Source organism: Dendrobates tinctorius, unplaced genomic scaffold, assembly GCF_039654945.1.
Source record: "Dendrobates tinctorius isolate UK_male_01 unplaced genomic scaffold, ASM3965494v1 ptg000104l, whole genome shotgun sequence".
In the NCBI taxonomy this organism is placed as follows: Eukaryota; Metazoa; Chordata; class Amphibia; order Anura; family Dendrobatidae; genus Dendrobates; species Dendrobates tinctorius.
The window spans coordinates 1,524,262-1,548,753 of record NW_027361772.1 but is presented as its reverse complement, the minus strand read 5'-3'; the positions used below and the strand labels follow the sequence as shown (position 1 = coordinate 1,548,753).

General features: G+C 45.3%; 1 protein-coding gene across 1 annotated transcript in view; it reads right to left on the bottom strand.

Annotated features, from left to right (window-relative positions):
* The window catches only part of LOC141100429 (zinc metalloproteinase-disintegrin-like 4a), a 94,255-nt gene that overhangs the window by 17,098 nt on the left and 52,665 nt on the right, over positions 1–24,492 (bottom strand). The window contains exons 8-12 of the mRNA XM_073588941.1: positions 20,849–20,911; positions 19,338–19,409; positions 19,068–19,237; positions 18,831–18,912; positions 7,715–7,845 (exon numbers count right to left, since the gene is read on the bottom strand). Coding sequence (XP_073445042.1) covers positions 7,715–7,845; positions 18,831–18,912; positions 19,068–19,237; positions 19,338–19,409; positions 20,849–20,911 — 518 coding nt within the window. The remainder of the gene's footprint in view (positions 1–7,714; positions 7,846–18,830; positions 18,913–19,067; positions 19,238–19,337; positions 19,410–20,848; positions 20,912–24,492) is intronic.

The window sequence follows — 24,492 nt, the reverse complement described above, 5'->3', positions numbered from 1 at the left end:
ACCCCGGTGAGCCGGGTGGCCAGGATCTTAGCGAGTATTTTGACATCCGTTGTCAACAACGAAATGGGCCTGTACGACTCCGCATCCATGGGATCTTTTCCCTCCTTCGGCAGAACTACTATCACCGCTTCCTCCAATGATCTCGGCAGTGCCCCCGTCACTAAAGCCTCATCAAACACAGATTTCAATTTCGGAGCCAGCAGTTCCACTAACTCCCTGTACACCTCCCCAGGTAGACCATCAGCTCCCGGTGATTTGTTATTGGGCATAGACAGTATTGCACATTCCACCTCCTCCACACTCACAGGTTCTTCCAACCTCAACCTATCTTCCTCAGACAATTTAGGTAGTGAAATGCCTTCCAAAAATTTCTCCACATCCCCCTCTGTGTCCCGTGCTCTCGAAGTGTACAGTGCCATGTAATATGCCTTGTTGACCTCCAGTATGTCCTTTGTGTCTGTCAGAGTCGCCCCTGTTTGATCTCTCAGTTTATACACCCTGGAAGACTCCCTTTGTGCCGCAGATATCACCGCCAACAAGTGACCCACTCTCTCTCCTTCTTCAAAGAATTGGGCTTGCTGAAATGCCCTTTTCCTCTCAGCTTGCATCATTAGCAGTTTATCAACTGCCTCCTGAGCCAATTTTAGTCTATTGTGAGCTTCACTCGTTGGCGCCAAAATCATGTCTGCCTCCGCTCGTCAGGTCATCCTTTATTTGTTGATCTGCCAATTTAGTTTTGGTCTTACACCTCGCAATCTCACTTATAAAAAGTCCCCTCGTAAACGCCTTCATGGCATCCCATACCGTTGTGGCCTCAGTACTCCCTTCGTTCATTTGGAAGAAGTGCTCTAGCTCTTTGGTTATGCCACCCATGTCCACCACTTTAAGCCACGTCGGGTGAAGACGCCAACCTCCCCTCTGACCCTGAGCAGATCTCACCAGAAGCATGACCACCATAGGACCATGATCCGAGAGAGTCCTCTGTAGGTATTCCACCTCCCCCACCATCCCATCCATAGCGGTATCCCCCAAAGCCAGGTCTATCCTCGACAGTGTTCCATGTGTTGCCGAATGACATGAAAAAGTCCTCTTACCCTCATTTCGTACTCTCCACAGATCTACCAGCCAAGTTGCCCTACATACTTGCCAAAGGCAGTCATCCTGTCCTGTCCAGCTTCCGTACCTGCCGGTCTTACTTTATCCCAATAATCATTCATAGTGTTGTTAACATCTCCCATAATCAACAACGGAGTCTCCCCCCATCTGCCCGTCAGTTCCAGTACTGCTTGTAGTTTCTTTTTAGAGTAAGGTGGAGGGATATATAAAGCCTCTAAAATCATTTTGTGTCCGAACAATCTGCAAGCAATCCATACATACTGCCCTTCACTGTCTACATGCACTTCCAGCTCTTCATAATGTGTGTTTTTGTGTATTAGGACTGACACCCCCCTGGAGTACGAGGAATAAGTAGAATGATATGTCTTTAGCATCCAGGCTCTTGACAACCAGTGCATAGTGTCTCTAGTGAGATGTGTCTCCTGCAAGCACGCGATCATAGGTTCACAGGATTTGATATGATTCAGAACAGCCGCCCTCTTAACCTTATCAGATATACCACGCACATTCCAACTTAACATCCGAACAGTATGGTTACTCATTGTGCATTAGAAAGAACAATCCATCATCATCAAGTAACATCATTACATTGTGGTCCCAATCATACCCGGTCAAACAGCATGAAAACCCCCATCTCTCTACAAATCCGCCCCACCCACCTCCCCCCATCCCTCTCCGCTTCCCCTCCCCCCACCCTTCCCCTTTTGCAGTTGTCACTCTCTCCCCAATGTGAGAGTGGGAGCTCAAAGAACCTGAGCAACTTCTCAGTATTCCGCACTTCAACATGCGTCGTGTCCTCCTCCATCATTGGCAGCCTCTCCGCATATTGTCAACAGTATGCATAGTCCCGAACCATTAGTCAAACAATTAACCATAATACGTAGATCCCAGTGGGGAGTTCTCCCCCTCCTCTGCGCTCCTATTTCGCAGAGTAAAGCCGCGCCACAACCCTGTCCAGTGATCAGTCTAGCAGGGTCATGTGGTCATATTGCCATTATCTTCTCTCAATTTGCTCCGGTTACGCTCCAACCACGAAGCAGCCTCAACCGGTGACGGGGAAAAAAATGACCTTTCCAAAAGCTTCCACTCTTAATTTAGCAGGATAAATTGTAGAGTATTTCAATTGCAAAGAGCGGAGCTGTTTCTTCACTTCGCCATACCGCAGTCGCAACTTTTGCACCTCGGCTGAGTAATCCAGGTATATTTCGATTTGTTTGCCCTCCAGGTTAAGATCTGTCAACTTTCCAGCCTTTCGTAAGATAGTGTCCCTGTCTCTGCAATTCAGGATTCTGGCTAGCATCGTGCGAGGTCCATCTCCCGGCACTGGGGGTCTCATGGGTACGCGATGGGCACGCTCCACCGCAAACACTCTCGACAAGTTATCAGCACTAAACTTGTCCAGCAGCCAGGTTTCAATAAAGGCTGTGGGGTCAGCACCCTCAGCTCTCTCAGGGATGCCCACAATGCGCAAATTGTTCCTACGTGACCGGTTTTCCAGGTCATCATTTTTATTGGCTACTACCGTGATCCTCTGAGTGTGCTGTTGTGTCTTTTGCACTGAGGTTAAGTGATCTTCTGTTACACCAACTCTGTCCTCCACCTCAGTTAATCTGGCTGTAACTTTCTGCATAGATGTTTTTATGCCTCCAATTTCTTCTTTCAAGCAATTCACCTGCTTTGTTAGAGAAGTTAAGGCAGCCTTGCAGTATAAGACAGCTTGGAATACATCCCGCAGGGTGGGCTCTGCTACATCTGCACTTTCAGCTAACTGAACTGCACAGTGTCACCATCCCCCTCTTCCTCCTGCTCCAGCTCTGCATTCAGCACAGGCATCTCCTCATCGTCTTCCTCCTCATCTCTGTGCTTCTCGCTCCCTCCATTTCCTTCTTCATCTGTCTCTATGCCCCTCACATACCTGTTCAGCCGGGCTGAGACTTCCAGCCTCTGTGCAAAGGCTGTGTTTCTTCTTCCCGCCTCCTCCTCTCTCTCAGCACCATCTTGGACTGAGGCACTGCTGCAGGCTCCGACATCTTTCTGCCTTTTGCGGCCCATGTCTGTCTCTCTGAGTCTGGCAGAAGCTCGCCCCTGACTCCTGGGACCTTCAGACGTCTGATCCTGGTAAAGGAATTAGCTGGTTCAGGCTCTGTGCAGGATAATTGAGGCTAATGGTGGCAGAGAAGCACAGCCACCCGACTTCTCACTTCAAGAGCTAGGCCCCACCGACTGAAGACTTTAATCTCCAACCTGGACGAGCCCTTTAATTATAAAATGAAGCCCAACAGCGTGTAATATCCTCACTGTCAGGATTCAGCACTGCAGGTTCCAACAGTCATCAAATAGCCGTGTCACTCATGCGATTTTCATACTTAGGCCATGTGCACACATTGAGTATTTGGTGAGTTTTTTACCTCAGTATTTGTAAGCCAAAACCAGGAGTGGAACGGTCAGAGGAAAAGCATAATAGAAACATTTGCACAACTTTTGCATTTTTCAACCACTCCTGGTTTTGGCTTACAAATACTGGGGTAAAAAACTCACTAAATACTGGATGTGTGCATGTGGCCTTACAGACACGTGACAACGAGCTTCTCTTCCTGCTTCTCTGTTTTTCATTGAACATTTAATTAGAAAGAGCAGTTAGTCGGCACGTGACTAAGTGTGCACATCCCATATATGCTTGGGGGGGGGGAAGAGGTGTGCCGAACTGAGTTCTTGATACACTTAGATACACCTCTGCTGTCATGCCTCTGATTGTTCGGCGGCTTGCATTGGTACTACTGTGCAGAGAGTCTCTGCGTGGCAATACATTTCAATTGAATGTGCTTCCAATGGCACACATTCTACTGAAATAAAGTGCTGCTGGCGTAAAAATGCCACTTTGTCCTTCAAAGGATGCGCCCGCCCAAATTCAAATTTTTTAAATTTTTTCTATATGCAGCCCATATACCCAGCCATATTTGAGACCCCCCCTGCCCTAAACTCTGGAGTTTCCTGATTTTTCTGGGCAGAAGCAGATAAAGTGTTGAGGACTGCCACAATAGATGTACCGTCCCTTGACTCTACGGACCTGCTGACGATGGTTGGCCATCCTCACTTGGTCAATTTGTATGAGGAAAGTGCCGAAGATGAGGCTTGCTGCATAATCTGCCTTTGGAAGGTAGGGGCCAGGCACACAGGTCTTCTCTCGTGGCTTACTTCCTTGGAACACTCCTGAAACTTGATATCGATCCAAGTTGCCAGAGACATCAGGTCATCCAGAGAGGTGGGTATATCACGACTGGGCAGATCATCTTTTATTCCTCAGGAAAGGCCTTCCCAGAAGGTGGACACTAGAGCCTCAGGCTGGAAGGAAGGCTTCTAGAAAGGTCTGGCGGTTCGAAACAAGAGGATCCCCTCTTTCCCTTAGGGGGTTGACCCACGCCAGAGCTTCACCAGTGAGATGGGACATGATGAAAACCACTTTGGCCAGGTCTGAAACAAACTAAAGAGCCAAGAGTTCGGATTGCAGCTTGCATTGATTGATGAACCCCTGACATAAGGAAGGTCACCGCCATAGCATGGAGGAGCTGACTGATGGGGTCCAGAACCGGTTACATAGCTGGCAGCCTGATGGGTCACGGCCGAGGTTGTCACAGCTTGGGTAGGTGCGGATGAGACCGGAGTTGTCAGCGTGTAAAATCCTGCAGGAACGCGGGATGCAGTCATGCACGGGGAGGCAGGGCAAGGGTTAAACAGGTTTATTTACAGGGGGATGTACTCCACACAGGGAGTGAGGGATTGTAGTGTGACGGTAAGGAATGGGGCAGAAATGGCAGGATGGCAGGGTAGGTGAGGGACGAATGAGAGTTCAGTAATAAAGAGGTTAAACTTATCAGACTGTAGTCTTCCGTTGCAAGGAAATTCAGGGTTCCAACGGTGACACCAGCAACAGCGGCACATGCAGTCTCTCAGGTCTCTGTCCACAATGAAAAAACGGCCTCCGGGGAAAAAAACAGGATGCTGGGCGGTGAGAGGGGGTCCTGCTCTCACAACTCTTAGTCACAAGTCCACACTCAGAAAGCGTCACCACAGGAACAATGCCACGCTCCTCGGTCAGTCCAGCTACTACTCTTAGGGGCTCGGGTCTGTCACTTCGCACGCCGGGCCTGCAGGCGCTAGCATCTGTCTCAGACTTGTCAGGGGAGTCTCCTCCAGTCCCGGAGGCTGGCGGGTCCGCATTCACACAAAGGTCGCTCACCGCGTACTGACGGTCTGTCTCAGTCCTCAGACGGAGGGCTCTTTTGAGTATGCGGTCACTCTTGAGCAGAGCAGGTGTGCCACTCACTGTTAGTGTACGGCACCTGGCTTTACTTCGCTCACTCCGCTCTGCTGGCACGGCTCCGCACGCTCCGCTCTGCTGAGTTAGCTCCGCTCTCCACTACTGGCACGGCTAATCCCCCCCAGCACCACAGCTTCTATCCTGGACAGCAGCACGACCTGTCACAGGACCAGCACACACGGGTCAGGGAAGCAGAGCGCCCTCTCCTCTGCCCTGTGCGCTGCACTTACTTGGCGCCAAACCCTCCTGCAGCGCGCGCTTTTCCTTCCTCTCCCACTGTGTCAGCGTGCTCTCCTCAGGCTCTCCCCGCCTCCTCCTGTCAGCAGGAAACTCAGTCTCTCTTCTCCTTCCCTCCTGCAACAGGGGAAGGTCCGCCTCCCTCAGGCTTCCTCCCAGAAACAGGGAATGCAGCCCTTTCAGTTCTGGACCAGGCATGCAGGTACCCACGGTCCGGTCCACTTCCTTACAAACGTATCAAGACGGGAACACAGGAACCAAAGATACAGATGGATACAGCTGCTATACAGATAGAGAGAAGACAGAGGTATCACTCATGTACAACTGATAACAAAACATTGGTGAAGTTAAAACATTTATTTAATCAGGTTTAAAAGTCAACGTACGTGTTTCGAGGTCACGCCTGGTTGATGAAGAGGTCCTGCATGACCTCGAAACGCGTTTACTTTTAACCCTGATTAAATAAATGTTTTAACTTCACCGATATTTTGATATCAGCAGCGCATGAGTGATACCTCCATCTTCTCTCTGTGTCCATGGTTGTTTCCTTGACCGGTATCTGTGCAGCAGCTGTTATATGCCCTTTATGGGTTGCCTTTCAGCAACTAGCAAGGTGAGTGCATTCTCTCCTTTACCTGACAACCCTATGTCATCGGATAAGACCTTATTTTGCTTTTTCTTTGCCAGTTTTTTCTTTTTGTGGTATACAGATAGGCACTGGCAGATGCAGGCTGGTATACAGATAAGCACTGGCAGGTGCAGGCAGTCCTGCTGATATACAGATAAGCACACGCCAGGAGCCGTGGCGGTGAGTAAGTCGGCATCCCTGCCGGGGGAGTGGAGAAATGTGCAGGGACACCAGCACTAGATAATTGATGCTCAATGCCACATGACAAGTTGTTGCCTTTCATTTCAATAAATTGTTTGAGATGAGGAAACCACCATTGCTACTTCTAGGTCCCTACTTTCATGATAAAATATCACTGTAGCGTGAACTTTTTACATTTTCCAGAAATTTTCCCGAAAGCCAAATATCTTTAACTTTTTGTGAGTATTGTATGTCAACCAAGACGTGGCGTCAATTTCACTAAATTTACACCAGTTTCTGCTCTACAAAATAGTAAATTTGTTGTATAGCGGTAGATAGAAAACAGCAAAAGAGAAAAGTGGTTTACCCGTCCAGGCTTCCAGACAAATGCACTATCAGGATGCAGTGGACCCATATAATTAAGATGGAAACACAGGTGCAAGAATACCGATAAAACAACCGCTCACAGCCTACCAATACATGGAGGGGGTGGCTGCCTGGTATGTTGATGCACAATAAAAACGTGGAGACCTTTGGAGCAGGTTACGGGCTCATGTATTTTGGCCAAAATATCAGCTAATACTCCACATTTTTTTAATGTGTTTTTTGCACTTTTTATTCAGGGTGCAGTTGGGCCCAATTGGTCTTGTAAACTGCGGTGTCTGTTCACATGGCATGCATTTTGATAGCGCTGGGCCAGCCCGCCTGAGCTAATAGAAGGGTGTCACTACTAGGCTGGCCTGGATGCTGTGCATGGCCATAGTGTGAACAGCGCCGCATACAAGTTTTTTATTGTGCATCAACATACCAGGCAGCCGCCCCCTCCATGTATTGGTAGGCTGTGAGCGGTTGTCTCATCGGTATTCTTGCACCTGTGTTTCAATCTTAATTATATGGGTCCACTGCATCCTGATAGTGCATTTGTCTGGAGGCCTGGACGGGTAAACCTCTTTGCTCTTTTGCTGTTTTCTATTATTGGAGGATTTTTAAGTCCTCTTTCTGTGCTGTTTCATTGTATAGCGGTAGATGCAACAATTTGCACAAATACTACTAACAACAATTTTTTTTACTTTGTGATGACAGAAAACTGTCAGAGAGGATGATAAATTCCCTCTATAAATGTAGAAAGGGAAAGATCTTTCATGCCCTAAATCAAAATAATCATAATATAATCATTTCTGTTTGACGCAGAAGTCTCTATAAGGCGTGGGATGAGTTTAACTTTCTGCTTTTACCTGAAGCCTGAACTCATGACACAGTCTGTACCTCCGCATGTGCAGTCATCACCATCATGATTCATCCCCAGGTTATGGCCCATCTCATGTGCGACTGTGGCACCAACAGAAGAAGCAAAAATGCTGTGATCCTGGAGGAACAATAAGAAGACAGAAGGATTAAAGTGAACAGTGACACCAATTTTCTAAGTAAATATATCTCTAAAGCTGCTATTGACATGGAATTCTCACCAGATATCAGTAACAACCCATCCAATCCACACAGGCAAAGAAATCAAACCACACATGTCCATAAATTAAGTTATCTGTAATAATGAGAGATGACACAGGGAAAAAGTAGTGAACATGCTTAATGAAACCGAATTAATACTTTGGACAAAAGCCTGTGTTGGTGATGACAATTTCAAGACACATCCTGTATGGAGAAACTAGTTGCATGCATTGCTCATGTATGATTTTGGCTCATTCTTCCACACAAACACTCTGAAGGTTCCATGGGCTCCTTCTATGAGCTCTGAGCTTTAGTTGATTCCATAAATTTTCAAATGAATTCAGCTCAGGCTATTGGCTGGGCTGTTCTAGCAGCTTTTCTTTTCTTTCTCTGAAACCAATTGAGAGTTTCCTTGTCTGTATTTTTGGGATCATTTTATGGCTAAAATGTTCACCCTTGTTTCATCTTCAACATCTCGGTAGATGGCCGCAAATTTTTATCAAGAATGTCTCGGTACATTTGTCCATTCATCCTTTCTTCAGTTATATGAAGTTTGCCAATGCCGTATGTTGAAAAATAGCCCCACTCCACTACGTTCCAACGTCCAAACTTCACTGTTGGTATGGCGTTTTTAGGGTGATATGCAGTGCCTTTTGGCCTCCAAACATGGTGTGTATTATGGTATATGAAGAGTTCAATTATGGTCTCACATGACCAGACTATATTCTCCCAGTATTTCACAGGCTTGTCTAAATGTTGTTAAGCAAACTTTAAACATGCTAGGACATGTTTTTTTATTAAGCAATGGAGTCTTGCGTGGTGAGCTTGCATGCCATGGAGGTTGAGTACATTACTTATACAATTGTAGCTGCTGATTCCAGGTCTTTTTGTAGCTCTCCACAGATGGTCCTCTACTCTTTTACAACTCTTCTGATAATTATTTTCATTCCTCTAAAATGTTGAGGGGAGCACCTGGTTGTGGCCAGTTTATGGTGAAATTATGTTCTTTCCACTTCTGGATTATGTCCCCAACAGTTCTCACTGGAACCTTCAGTAGTTTAGAAATTATTCTGTAACCAATGCCATCAGTATGTTTTGCAACAATAAGGTTGCCAAGATCTTGAGACAGCTCACTGGTTTTACCCATCATAAGATGTTTCTTGTGTGGTACCATGGTAATGAGGCTCCTTTTATAGGGCATCAGTTGTACCAGCTGACATTATTTTCCACTAACTGGAAGCATTGTGTTCTAATTACTGTTAGATTGCATCTGGTGTCATGACTTTCCATGGCTGTCTGAACCTCTCTATCTTCAAATGTTCAGTACTTTTTCTATGTCGTTTCTCATTATTACAAATAAATGTATTTCCTCTTAGTTTAGGCCATCTCATGATGTGTACTACTGGGGATTAACCATCATTATTATTCCCTGATTATATACAGTATATGTACAAATTACTCTGCATACTACATTGAATTTGCTTTTCTGCCTATAGTATCTGTGTCTGTCATCAAGGCTATGTGACCGTTACGGCTGATTACTGCATTTATTTTGTACAGTGTGTTACACCCCCCTTTTAAACTTTTCTCCTTCAAATTAACTTTTTTTTAGATCTGTTGCTTGTCTGAATTAATTCATTTTTATATGAAATGGAAACATGTATAATGTTCATTTTCTGATCTGTGTTCTATGTTTTGTGGTTAATATAATATGGCTAAAAGAGATTTCCCCATCATTCATATTTGTTTTCTTTACAGTTTACACATTGTCCCAACTTTATTAAAATTAAAGGGGTTGCCTGAAACCTAACAGCCAACCTAATACTTAAAGCGATTCTGTAATGCTGTAGATAAGCCCCCAATGTAACCTGAAAGATAAGAAAAACAAGTTATATTATACTCACCCTGGCGTCCGGTTCAAAGGGTGTCGCCGTCCGATCCGGCGCCTCCCATCTTCATGCAATGACGTCCTCCTCTTTACTTCTGCCACGGCTCCTGCGCAGGTATATCTGACCTGTTGAGAGCAGAGTAAAGTACTGCAGTGTGCAGGTGCCGGGAAAGGTCAGAGAGGTCTGGCACCTGCGCACTGCAGTACTTTGCTCTCAACAGGGCAGATAAAATACGCCTGCACCGGAGCCACGGCAGAAGTAAGGAGGAGGACGTCATCGCTAGGAGATGGGAGGCGCCGGACGGGACCGTGACACCCATTGGACCGGACCCCCGAGTGAGTATAATCTAACTCGGTTTTCTTATCTTTCAGGTTACATCGATGGCTTATGTACAGTATTACAGAATGCTGTAGATAAGCATTTTGAATGGTATAAGTTGAAGAGAGCAGGTAAGATATGACCTTGGTCAGATGTGACATCATTTGAAGTGACATTTAAAGTGATACATGAGAAATATTACCAGACTGATACACTATGGTATATTCTCCTTCATGCTGCCATGTCCTGATCCATCTGCTTTCATCCACAGGTATGTCTGCTGAACCCGCTTCAGAACACTCACTGCACCCTTTAACCCTCATGCATTGTTCACCCTCTGTTTTTAATTGGTATGGCTGTACTCTATTTTTTCCCCTGACTAATTCCATGTATCATACTTCAAATTGACTGTATGCATATTAATATACCCATGTTCCTCACACCTAGGCTTATCTGTCCATCTTATCCTACCTCTTTCTTCAATTTTGATGCTAGGCAAATGTCCCATTTACTGCAATCTGTTAATTGCCCCCTGCTGTGAACCGTCCTCCAGCCCCCTTCTCCTCCTCCCTCCCTCACTCACCTGGCTTCATTTCATGGACATTTGAATGGTATAAGTTGAACAGAGCAGGTCATATATGACCTTGGTCAGATGTGACATCATTTGAAGTGATACATGAGAAATATTATCAGAAATAGTCCAGAAATCGGTCAGCCGGTAAGACTAACCACTGCTCTCTTCCTTTACTTGCTTTTTTTTTTCCCTCCTCTTTAACCATGCTCACATTTGCCATCACCGTTTTTGCTCCACTAATCTTCACTCTCCTTCGCTATCCCCAAACCCCTGCACCCTCAAACCAAATAACTATCTCCCCCTCTCTCTTACCCCCCATCTCGCTTTATCTGCAGACATACTCCTTAACCTCAGACCTCTCCTACTAAAATACAATACAAGACGATCACTCTCCTTCACCCACCTGCTTTCCCTTTCTCTGCTTCTTCTCACTGCTGGTGACATATCCCCCAATCCTGGCCCCCCCTGCCTCATACATCCCACTAAGCCTCACCCCTATCTTTCTCACACTAAGAGAAACTACCGCAATCCCTCACACTTAAAACCCGTGCCACTGACCCCCTCCCTCCCGTACCCTCTTTCTGGAGCACTTTGGAATGCTCGCTCCATCTGCTACAAGCTCCATGTGATCCACGACCTCTTTATCTCCAGAAACCTTTCCTTCCTGGCCCTCACTGAGACCTGGTTGACACCCCCTGACACTGCCTCCCCGGCCGCACTGGGTTATGGCGGCCTCCACTTTACCCACTCTCCTCGCCCTGGCAACAGACATGGTGGAGGTGTGGGTTTCCTCCTTTCTAAAAACTGCTCCTTCAACCCTATCCAACCCCCACCCTCCCTTATCCTCCCTTCTTTCGAGGTTCACTCTGTCCGTATTTACTCTCCCTCTAATCTCCAAAAGGCTGTCATATACCGACCACCGGGTTCAGCCACTACCTTCATTGACCAATTTTCTACCTGGCTCCTCCACTTTCTCTCTGCTGACATCCCCACCATCATCATGGGGGAATTCAACATCCCCATTGACACCCACCAGCCAGCAGCCTACAAACTCCTGTCACTTACCTCATCCTTTGGAATTACTCAGTGGTCCTCCACAGCCACCCACACAGATGGACATACATTAGACCTCATCTTCACCCGCCTCTGTTCCCTATCTAATCTCACAACCTCTCCTTTCCCCCTATCTGACCACCATCTACTCACATTCTCATCCTTGTCCTTCTCACCTGCCCCCCATGTCCAGCCACTTGCACATCCTCACAGAAACCTCGCACACCTAGACATTCACAGACTCTCTTCTACCTCTGTCCTCCATATCTTCACTCCACAACACGGACAGTGCCACCGCTTTTCTACAACGCCACCCTCACATCAGACCCCTCTCATGCATGACAAAGTTCGACAAACTAATAGGCAACCCTGGCACAACAACCTCACCAAAAAACTTCGACAAGCATCCAGGGTCGCAGAGCGGCGTTGGAAGAAAACACGCCTGTCAGACGACTTCACTGCTTTTAAACAAGCTACACTTGCCTTTAAATAAGCCCTCACCTCTGCTAAACAGACCTTTTTCACAAACCTTGTATCTTCACTATCCCAAAACCCAAACCAACTGTTCAGCACATTCAACTCTCTCCTCCGCCCACCACTGCCACCTCCAACTCCCCTCATCTCTGCTGAGGACTTTGCCACCTACTTCAAAAACAAGATCGACCAAACAAGGCAAGCCTTTACAGTTCCACCACCCCAACCGCTCCACATACCAGACCTCTGCCATTCCCTAATAACCTCCCTCTCCAACATCACTGAAGGAGAGCTTACTCATCTCCTTTCCAAATCACGCCTCACCACCTGTGCACTTAACCCCATCCCTTCCCACCTGCTCCCCAACCTCACTAACATGATCATTCCAGCCCTAATCCATCTCTTCAACCTATCCCTAACTTCTGGTACCTTCCCCTCTGCCTTCAAACATGCCACCATAACACCCATCCTCAAAAAATCAATTCTTGACCCAACTGCTATGCCCAGCTATCGCCCCATATCACTGCTCCCGTTTGCTTCCAAACTCCTTGAACAGCATGTCCATGCTCAACTTTCCTCCCACCTCTCATCTAACTCCCTCCTTGACATCCTGCAATCTGGCTTCTGCCCCCACCACTCCACTGAAACTGCCCTGACCAAAATTACTAATGACTTACTCACAGCCAAAGCTAACAGACTGTTCTCCATCCTCCTCCTTCTTGACCTGTCCTCTGCATTTGACACAGTTGACCACTGCTTACTGCTACAGATTCTTTTTTCCCTTGGCATAAAAGACCTCGCCCTGTCCTGGATTTCCTCATACCTTTCTGACCGCACATTCAGCGTTTCCCACTCCCACACTACCTCCTCATCCCGCGCCCTCTCTGTTGGAGTCCCCCAAGGCTTTGTCTTGGGGCCCCTACTTTTTTCCATCTATACTCTTGGCCTAGGACAACTCATAAAGTCCCATGGCTTCCAGTACCACCTGTATGCAGATGACACTCAGATCTACCTCTCTGGCCCAGATGTCACCTCTCTGCTGTCCAGAATCCTGGAGTGTCTATCAGCCATATACTCCTTTTTCACCTCTCTCTTCCTAAAACTCAACGTAGACAAAACTGAACTCATTATCTTTCCTCCATCTCACGTACCTTCCATACCCGATCTATCTATTATGGTAAATGGCATCATGCTGTCTCCCGCACCTGAAATACGGTGCCTTGGAGTAACTCTCGACTCTGCCCTGTCCTTCAAACCACACGTCCAATCTCTTGCCACCTCCTGTCGCCTCCAACTCAAAAATATTTCCAGAATCGTCCATTCCTCAGTCTACTAAAACTCTTGTACATGCCCTCATCATCTCCCGCCTTGACTACTGCAACACCCTCCTCTGTGGCCTCCCTGCTAACTCTCTTGCACCACTCCAGTCTGTTCTCAATTCTGCTGCCCGACTAATCCACCTCTCTCCTCACTACTACCCTATCTCCCCCCTCTGCAAATACCTCCATTGGCTCCCAATTCCCCAGCTAAGGAATATGCGCATATTCATGAGTGTAATGAGCGGTACCACGTGACCACTGAAGACAGGAAGGGAGACAGTGGAGAAGCAAGGCTGCAGAGACTGCGGCAGGATGGGTGAGTATAGCGATATTCACCTGTCCCTCGGTCCATCGCTGCTCACCGCTGTCTCTGCTGCATCCCGTGTCAGTGACATTTAGGCAGCAGGGGGCGCGGTGACGTGGTTAGTGCGCGCCGCCCCTCTGCTGGCTGAACAGTCATTGACACAAGAAGCGGCAGACAGCGGCGATGGACCCAGGAGAGGTGAGTATGGCATATTTTTTTTGCAGCATATGGGGGCATAGTCTATGGAGCAGCATATGGGGGCATTGTCTATGGAGCAGCATATGGGGCATATTCTATGGGGCAGCATATGGGGGCATATTCTATGGGGCAGCATATGGGGGCATAGTTTATGGAGCAGCATATGGGGGCATAGTCTATGGAGCAGCATATGGGGGCATATTCTATGGGGCAGCATATGGGGGGATAAACTATGGAGAAGCATATGGGGGCATAATCTATGGAGCAGCATATGGGGGCATATTCTATGGAGCAGCGTATGGGGGCATATTCTATGGAGCAGCGTATGGGGGAATATTCTAGGGAACAGCATATGGGGGCATATTCTATGGAGCAGCATATGGGGGCATAATCTATGGAGCAGCATATGGGGGCATAGTCTATGGATTCCACCCTAGGCTTATACACGAGTCAATAAGTTTTCCCAGTTTTTTGTGGCAAAATTAGGGGGGGGGTCAGCTTATACACATGTCGGCTTATACACGAGTATACTGTATACGGTACATAGTTTTTTACTCCTTCATGCTGCAGCCAATTTCTGTTTTTGCGTTTCCATTTTTTCCTCCTCTTCTTGCCAGAGCCATAACTCCTATTTTTTTTTTGTCCACATAGACATATGAGGGCTTGTTTTTTTGTGGGATGACTTGTACTTCTGAATGACACCCCATTCATTCTACCACATAGCGTACTTGAAAACATTTTGACTGAGCAAAGCACTGCAGTGCGCAGGTGCCAGAAAAGGTCAAAGAGCCCCGGCATCAGCGCACTGCAGGACTTTGCTCTGCCCTCAACAGGGCCAAAAAGTACACCTGCGCAGGAGCGCCATGCCAGGGAGACTGTGTGGATGATGCAGGGTCTAATAATCCACAAGAAGCAAGCAAGAGGGCGGCAAAAAATACCTTATTTTTCAGTTCTTCCAGGTCTAGTTGGGGGCTTATATACAGCATTATAGAATGCTGTATATCAGCCCTGAAAGTTGATGGCCGTATCTTATATCGGCCAAAACTGCTGACAGGTTCAGTTTATGTATAACATTCGCTATTAGGTTTTGGACAACGCTTTTAAGAATATACAGTATATATACAAAATGGAAAAATTCCAGACATGAGATAGTGAAAAAATCTGTGTACAGTATGTTGAACATTTCAGCTCTTTAAACTGTGAGCCTATTTCAAGCCATAAAATTCACTGTGCAGAAATAAGATACAGTTGTTCTCAAAAGTTTACATACCCAGCCAGAATTTTTGCTTTCTTGGCTTTTTTTAAGAGAATAAGAATGATAACAGTAAAACTTCTTCTCCACTCATGGTTTATGGTTGGGTGAAGCCATTGTCAAACCACTGTTTTTCTCTTTTTAAATCATAATGACAACCCAAAACATCCAAATGACCCTGATCAAAAGTTTACATATACCATTCCTTAATACCTTGTATTGCCCCCTCTAATATCAATGACAGCTTGAGGTCTTTTGTGGTAGTTGTGGATGAGGTTTTTTATTTTCTCAGATGATAAAGCTGTCCACTCTTCTTGGCAAAATGCCTCCAGTTCCTGGAAATTCCTGGGCTGTCTAGCATGAACTGCGCACTTTAGATCTCCCCAGAGTGGCTCAATGATATTGAGGTCAGGAGACTGAGATGGCCAATCCAGAAACTTCACTTTGTTCTGCTGTAGCCAATGACAAGTCGACTTGGCCTTGTGTTTTGGATCGTTATCATGTTGTAACGTCCAAGAACGTCCCATGCGCAGCTTCCATGCTGATGAGTGCAAATTTGCCTCCAGTATTTGCTGATAATGTGCTGTATTCATCTTTCCTTCAACCTTGACCAAGTTTCCTGTGCATTTGTAGCTCACACATCCCCAAACATCAGCGATCCACCTCCGTGCATTACAGTAAGAATGGTGTTCTTTTCATCATAGGCCTTTATGACCTCTCTCCAAATATAACGTTTATTGTTGTGGACAAAAAGTTCAATTTTGGCCTCATCAATCCTTGTTCCAGAAGTTTTGAGGCTTTTCTCTGTGCTGTTTTGCGTATTGTAGGTGAGATACTTTGTGGCATTTGCGCAGTAATGGCTTTTTTCTGGTGACTCGAACATGCAGCCCATTTTTATTCAAGTGCCTTCTTATTGTACATCTTGAAACAGCCACACCGCTAATTTTCAGAGAGTTCAGTATTTCAGCTGATGTTATTTGTAGGTTTTTCTTTGCATCCTGGACAATTTTCCTGGCAGTTGTGGATGACATTTTTGTTGGTCTACCTGACCGTGGTTTTGTTTTTACAGAGACCCTGATTTTCCATTTGTTAATCACAGTTTCAACACTGCTGACTGGCATTATCAATTCCTTGGATATCTTTTTGTATCACTTTCCTGTTTTATACAGTTCAACTACCTTTTCCCGTAGATCCGATGACAATTCTTTTGCTTTCCCCATGAATCGCAATCCAGAAACGTCAGTGGCTGGATGAAAGATGCAAGAGTCTGTCTGGATCCCAGAAACTCACTCAGCTTTTATGCACACTGATTACAAGAAAACAGGTCACAGGTGAGGATGCTACCTTTAGTAGCCATTCAAATCCATTTGTATCAACTTCTGTGCATGTTATCAGGTCCAAATCACAAGGGTATGTAAACTTTTGATCAGGGTCATTTGGATGTTTTGGGTTGTCATTATGATTTAACCCCTTAACGACTGCCGATACGCCTTCAACAGCAGCAATTAAGGGTATTTATGCCTCAGTGTCACTTTTTAACGGCGCTGAGAAATAAGGGTATAGCACCCCCCAGCGTCGGAATTTCTCCGGGGTCTCGGCTACCGGTGGTGGACCCCAGAGAACATGATTCGGGTCGGTTTATACCGACCCCAGTGTTGCGATCGCTGTTATTAATGGAATAACGGCGACAAAAAAAAGTCAGACATCCCATTTAATTTCTCTGTCCTCTGATGTGATTGCACATCAGGGGAGACAGAAATGGGGTCCTCCAACCACCCCCCCTCTGATACCTTCGGGGTCCCAGTAACCCCCCGTGAATACCCCAGGCCGCTGGTGTCTTCTTCCGGAAAGAAAATGGCGGACGCACGCATAGTGAGCCCGCCAAGATCTTCTGGCCGGCGCCCAGCAACAATAGGAAATTTTTCCTATTGGTTCATTTTGATCATTGTAATAGACCCTATAACAGTGATCAAAATAAAAAAAATAGTAAATCAAACCCCCTTTATCAACCCCTTAGTTAGGTAAAAATAATAACATTAAAAAATGTATTTGTTTCCATTTTTCCATTAATGTTAGAGTTGGGCTAAGGTTAGGGTTGGGCTAAAGTTAGGGTTGGGCTAAAGTTAGGGTTGGGCTAAAGTTAGGGTTGGGCTAAAGTTGGGGTTAGGGTTGCAGCTAAGGTTAGGGTTGCAGCTAGGGTTAGGGTTGGGATAGGGCTAGGGTTGTGCTAAAGTTAGGGTCGGGGTTAGGGTTAAGGGTGGGCTAACGTTAGGGTTGGGTTACAGTTAGGGTTGGGCTAGGGTTAGGGTTGTGGTTATGGTTGGGATTACGGTTAGGATTGGGATTAGGGTTAGGGGTGTGTTGGGGATAGGGTTGCGGTTAGGGTTGGGATTAGGGTTAGGGGTGTGTTGGGGTTAGGGTTCGAGTTAGAATTGGGGGGGTTCCACTGTTTAGGTACATCAGGGGGGTCTCCAAATGCGTCATGACGCCACCATTGATTCCAGCCAATTATGCATTCAAAAAGTCAAACAGTGCTCCCTCCCTTCTGAGTCCTGCCACGTGCCCAGACAGTGGCTTTCCCCCACATACGAGGTATTGGCGTACTCAGGAAAAATTGCACAACAAATGTTGTGGTCCTTTTTCTCCTGATACCCTTGTGAAAATAATTTAAAAAAATGGTTCCAAAGTACATTTTATTGTGAGAAAAGTAAAATTTTCATTTTTTCCTTTCACATTGCTGTAGTTCTCATGAAGCACCTGAAGGGTTAATAAACTTCTTGAATGTGATTTTGCGCACCTTGAGGGGTGCAGTTTTTAGGATGGTGTCACTTTTGGGTATTTTCTGTAATATTGACCCCCCGAAACTCACTTCAAATGTGAGGTGGTCCCTAAAAAATGGTTTTGTAAATTTTGTTGGAAAAATGAGAAATCGCTGGTCAACATTTAACCCTTATAACGTCCTAACAGCAAAAAAATTATGTTTCCAAAATTGTGCTGATGTAAAGTAGACATGTGGGAAATGTTATTTATTAACTATTTTGTGTGACACCACTTTCTGATTTAAGGATACAAAAATTAAAAGTTTGAAAATTGCAAAATTTTCTAAATTTTTGCCAAATTTCCATTTGTTTCATAAATAAACGCAAGTTATATCGAAGAAATTTTACCACTAACATGAAGTACAATATGTCACGAAAAAACAATCTCAGAATCAGTTGGATGCGTTGAAGCGTTCCAGAGCTACTACTTCATAAAGTGACAGTGGTCAGAATTGTTAAAACTGGCTTGGTCATTAAGTACCAAATTGGCTCTGTCACTAAGGGATTAAACAGAGAAAACACAGTAGTTTGACAATAAATGGCTTCACCCAACCACTAACCATGTGGAGAAAAAGTTTTGGTGTTGTCATTCATATTCTCTGAAAAAAGGCCAAGAAAGTTCTGCCCCGGTATGTAAACTTTTGAGCACAACTGTATATATATATGCACTGTATAAATATACACAGCTGCATAGGCTGAACTCACCTGATTAATTCCAGCAGAATTTGCTTCACACATTGCAGACATAGTTGCAAGTCCAACTGTACTTCCATCAAAGTCAACATTCCTAAAAGAAGAAGACTGGGCTTAAATATCTGAGGAATCTGCAATCTAACCACATAAAACAGTACAGTATATTTACACCAGACACCAAGAAAAGAGAAAAGATGTAGTTAGCAGGAATCCAGACATCATGAGTATCCAGGCATCATGAAGGCTTACGTGAGAAACTGGGCATTGTCATGAGGCTTCCTAGGCAGCAAGTTCTGAAGCCTCCAGTTCTGGAATCTTTGCAGCAGCACATTGAAATCAGAGACCACCTCTATCTGATCTTTAGTGTCCCAGATTTCAATCCCAATGAGGGCGACAAAAATATTGATTTTTTTATAAATCTGTGTAAGGAATGAGAGAGGAGTCTGTATTACAACAGTAATGCTCATGAAGTTATTCTAGAATTTCCAGTCCAAGTGCATATAATACTGGCGGCCTTACGGTATTTATGAAGTTCACCACTTTAATCAGATGCTGTTTAACACCTTCTGTATTCCTTTCAGATTTTTTGTACTGGAAGATAAAGAATTATTGAGATGTGATAACAGTTGTACAAATAATTATCTGTCATATAGATCAGTAACGTCTATGTGACTTAATGGAGTAGCCAGAATGGTTGGCACCATGAAAAAAGAGCCGTCAGTTCTCTGCTAAGTATCCTAGACATCTCAGTCGCTTACTTGGCCACTCTGGAGGGCACCCAGGATGCCGAGAAGAGCATTGCTAGTGCAGAAGGGGGCCAAGTAAGTGGCTGAGGCACCCCAAATAAAGGGCAGAGAAATGGTCATGCAGAAGTAAACACTGCCCTGGTTTAGTTGCCTAGGAGGACCGAACTAAACTCTGGACCAGGGTAGTTTGAGTCTTTTTGCTCCCCTCTACAAACCAGCAATGCAATATGCTTGTCTGGGTAGTGTTCTGCTGGGAAACCTTTGCTCAAGGCACTCAAGTCTAAGTGACATGTACCACCTACCAAAACATTATACAGACGAGGAACCCGCCCTTTTTTGAAAGCAGTATTAACTGATGGCACTCCTCTCTTTCAGCAGGATAATGATCCTGCCATACTGCAAAAATTGTCCAGAATCGGTTTGAGTAATATGACAAAATGTTGAAGGTGATGATGACTTGTCTCAAACTTTTCCATATCTCAATCTGAGCATCTATGAAATGTTCACCAAAAACAAGTCTGATCCATGGAGGTCACACCTTGTCTTACTACCAAATACCACAGGACACTTCAGGGTTCCTGTGGAGTTCATGCCTGAAAGGATCAGAGGTGTTTTAGAAACCAACTTAATATTAACAAGGTGGTGTTAATCATATGATTAACTGTCTCAAGCATATAGTAATGTCAAAGAAGTCCATCTTTTAAAGTGCTGGCTTGGTGAGAGTTTGACTTTTGGGACCCCAACTAATTCTAAGAAAGAAGATTATGTAGAAGCTATGAGATGAAATCTATCCAGCGCTACTAGCTCTATTGTCTTGTTATCTTCTAGCTCTACAGAGTTGGTTTGGGGAGGAGGTCCTCACTATTATTGGTAAAGGCTTTCTATACAATATTGACAGGATGGACATGTAATGTACAATCTGAACCTGTCTTTCAGTCTACAGAAGAAGATATAGACCTGTTGTACTATATTATGTGATTATGTGTCAGTCACACATCTTCTTCAGTCGCTAACGTAACCGGATGTCTGCATATAGGACATCTTTATAGGCTGCATGAGGTCATCTTCCTTCAAGTCCAGTTATCCTCTACATAAGAGAATTGCTATTTGGCATGGGGGGCATCCTGTATCCATTTTGTCTCCTATAATGTGTGAATTCACAATATCTGCTATATTATAGCACAGTGTTTTGCTTGTACAAGTAACACACAGACTTTATCAAGGATTCCTTTTATTCAGGACCATCTATACTTAGGTATACATTACATATAATACCTCACTTACCATACTCAGATCCGCCACCATGAACAACTCAATGTACTTTCTGGCGTTCCACAGATTTTCCTTCTAAATTAGTAAAACAGAATCTTGTCAAATTTCAGTAAAGGTGCAATAACAAAACTGACTTTCTAAAAATCTGTCAGTAAATGACAGAACAGGTCAGCAATATATCTGCAGAACAGTGTGCATGTCCACTAAGCAATTCCAATAGGAAAACACATTTGCATCTCTATCTGTTGTGAGACTGGCTGAGCAGAAGGAGGACTCTTCTCTGGGACAGCTGCATATCTAAGATCTTAAGCCAGCCCCATACACAGCGGGTAAGACATCCAACAGATCTTGTTCTTAGATCTACCAGGAACCAAAAAAATGGGTCTCCGCTATTAATATGGTTCAGAGGACCTGCTCACTCTCTGGGTTGTGAGACAGAAGATCACTGAATGATGTTCTGTCCATCAGTCACCTGATCAGTGCCAGCAATTTGCAGGGAATTGATTGTATGGGACGCCTCGTCATCACTTCCTATGCAGAGATGTGCCTCTAAAATGGACTAGTGGAAATTTGAACGGGTAAGTAACAACTCACTTGAAGAAGCACTCCAGGGTTTTATTTGTTCATAAAACACTTACTCAGCATCAATATTCTAAATAAGTAACTTATTTCACCCCACCTCGGTTATTGTACCCCACCATAGGATATACTGAGACTGCTGTACACATCATGTAGTGTACACCGAGACTGCTATATATACACATTACATAGGATACACTGAGACTGATGTACATAAATCACATAGGATACACCGAGACTGCAATAAATACATCAGATTTGATACACTGAGACTGCTGTATATACATCACATAAGATACATTCAGACTGCTGTATTTACAACACACAGGAGACAGGGAGACTGCAGTATATACATCACATAAGAGATATTGAGACTGCTGTATAAACATCACATATGAGACAGTGAGACCGTTGTATATACAACACATAGGTCTGTCTCCATAAGGATGTCTCTAAAAGGATACAGCAGAAATATGCCAGAAATATAACCCCCTACTATAGATGCTTCATTATTACTATGCTTCATTATTGTTATCCATCTGACAATCAATCTGATTCATCCTCAGGTATGTCCACTGGCAGCAATACAATCACCCATCTTTCCTGACCCCACTAACCCTGTATCTGTCTGCCATTACTGTTTATTTTTTCTCTCTTTTTCCCTGCATGTTTTCTCACCTTAATTCTTTGATGCTAACACACAGTTGGCTTTATCTGTCCATTTGGATCTGACTATTTCCATTTTGCTTCTGACTTCTAATCAATCCCCTCCTGTGTCTGAGAGCAGTCTCCCTGCTGCCCCTCCCTCCTGATCACACCAGACCTATTTCATGTCCCCTTAGCTTGTTATAAATTCAGACTGTCAGGTCTGTTTTAACCGTGGTCTGTCTCCGTAAAGATGGCTCTGTAAGGATACAGCAGAAATATACCAGAAAAGAGCCTGAAGTGAACAGAAGGTACAACTAACCACTGTTATTACATGTACTACATTTCTTTCTCCTTCCTCCACACTTAATCTCATCATGCTGACATACGCTCTAACAGTTTTGGCTCCATTACTCCTCACTCTCCTTCGCTATCCACAAACCCCAGCACCCTTTAACCAAGTAATAATCTCTCCTTCACTTTTGCCTCTCCACCTGACCTCCTCTGCTGATCTGCTCCTCAACCTCAGATCTCTCCTAATAAAACACAAAACAAGCCAGCCACTCTCCTTCTCCCACCTGTTCTGTCTCTCTCTGCTTCTCCTCACTGCTGGCGACATATCTCCCAATCCTGGACCCCACAGTTCATACCTCCCATTATTACCCCCTTCTATCACTCCCAACCCAACATAAACACTCGAAATCTTGCCCACCTCAAATCCATGCCCTTGACGCCCACCACCCTGCTCCCTTTCTCTGGATCACTCTGAAATGCCTGCTCCGTCTGTAATGATCTCCACGTGATTCATGACCGCTTTACCTCTCAATCTTTCCTTCCTGGGCCTCACCAAAACATGGCTGACACCCTCTGACACAGCCTCCCCTGCTGTGCTATGTTATGGCTGCCTCCACTTCACCCACACTCCTCACCCTGGCAACAGACATGGTGGAAGAGTGGACCTTCTCCTTTCTTCCAACTGTACCTTTAACCCAATCCCACCTCTACCCTCCCTTATCCTCCCCTCTTTTAAAGTCTACTCTGTCCGCATCTACTCCCCGTCCAACCTCCAAATGGCCATCATATATCGACCTCCGGGTCCGATCACTGCCTTTATTGACCAATTCTACACCTGGCTTCTTCACTTTCTCTCTGCTGACATTCCCACCATCATCATGGGTGACTTCAACATCCCCATTGACATCCACCAGTCAGCAGTCTCCAAACTCCTCCTCAGCCACCCACACAGAAGGACACAAATTAGACCTGGTCTTCACCCTATCTAACCTCACAACATCCCCTCTCCCTCTATCTGGCCACCATCTACTCACTTTCTCATCACTGTCCTTTTCACCTGTCACCCATGTCCAGCAACATGCACACCCCTGCTGAAACCTCGCACATCTAGACAGTCGCTCACTCTCAAAGTCTATTTGGCCACTGTCCGCCATATCTTCACTCCACCACACAGACATTGCCACTAGTTTCTACAAAGCCACTCTTGCATCAGCCATTGACTCGGTCGCCCCTGTTATGCATAGTGGAGTGCGACAAATCAACAACCCTGGCACAATAACATCACTAAAAAGCTTCGACAAGTATCCAGAATTGCAGAACGACGTTGGAAAAAACCATTCGCAAGATGATTTCACTGCAATCAAACAAGCAACACTCGCATTCAAATCAGCTCTCACCTCTGCTAAACAGAGATACATCCCTTGTATCTTCCTTATCCCACTGTCACGTGGACCCGTCCTGTGTGACGCAACCAGCAGGCCGGTAACTAGAACAACAGGATGCGGCACGTGATACTGTCCTGTGTGACACGGCTCGCAGGCCGGTAACTAAAACAACAAGACAAGGGGTAGGGAAACAGTTACAACGATGGGCTGTTATGATTGAGTCACCGTAGGAGGCAAAAATAGAAATGCTAGCTAAGTCCAGAAAACCAGAGAAGTTGGCAGCTATCGGATTGCAGACCCCTGAACCTATCAACACAACTAGCAGTAGCCGTGGGGGGCTCCTACGATGCCCTAGGCCCCTCGATCACAGCCGGAGGACTATATAGCCTAAAGACAGAAAGGGAAATCTAAACTGCCCCAGAGCAGACCCCAAAGCAAAAGGCAGCCCCCCACATATAATGACGGTGAAGCAAGAAGAAAGAACAAAACAGACAGAAAGATAGACTGAGCAAAGATGGGGCCCACGCTAGCTTAGATAGGAAAGGACAGGAAGGCTGCTGTCTGCAATCCGTGAAAAACCCTATGAAAATAAGAGCCAACAAACTGACAGTAAAAAAGGCCCTGAAGACGCTAGGCTTCAAAAAAGCTATGTCAGTACTCAGGAATATTCTGAAGACAGCGCAACAGGCAAAAGGAGATTCAGCTCACCCCAGCAGGGAATGGCAGAATCCAGAAAAGCAAGGAAAACAAAAC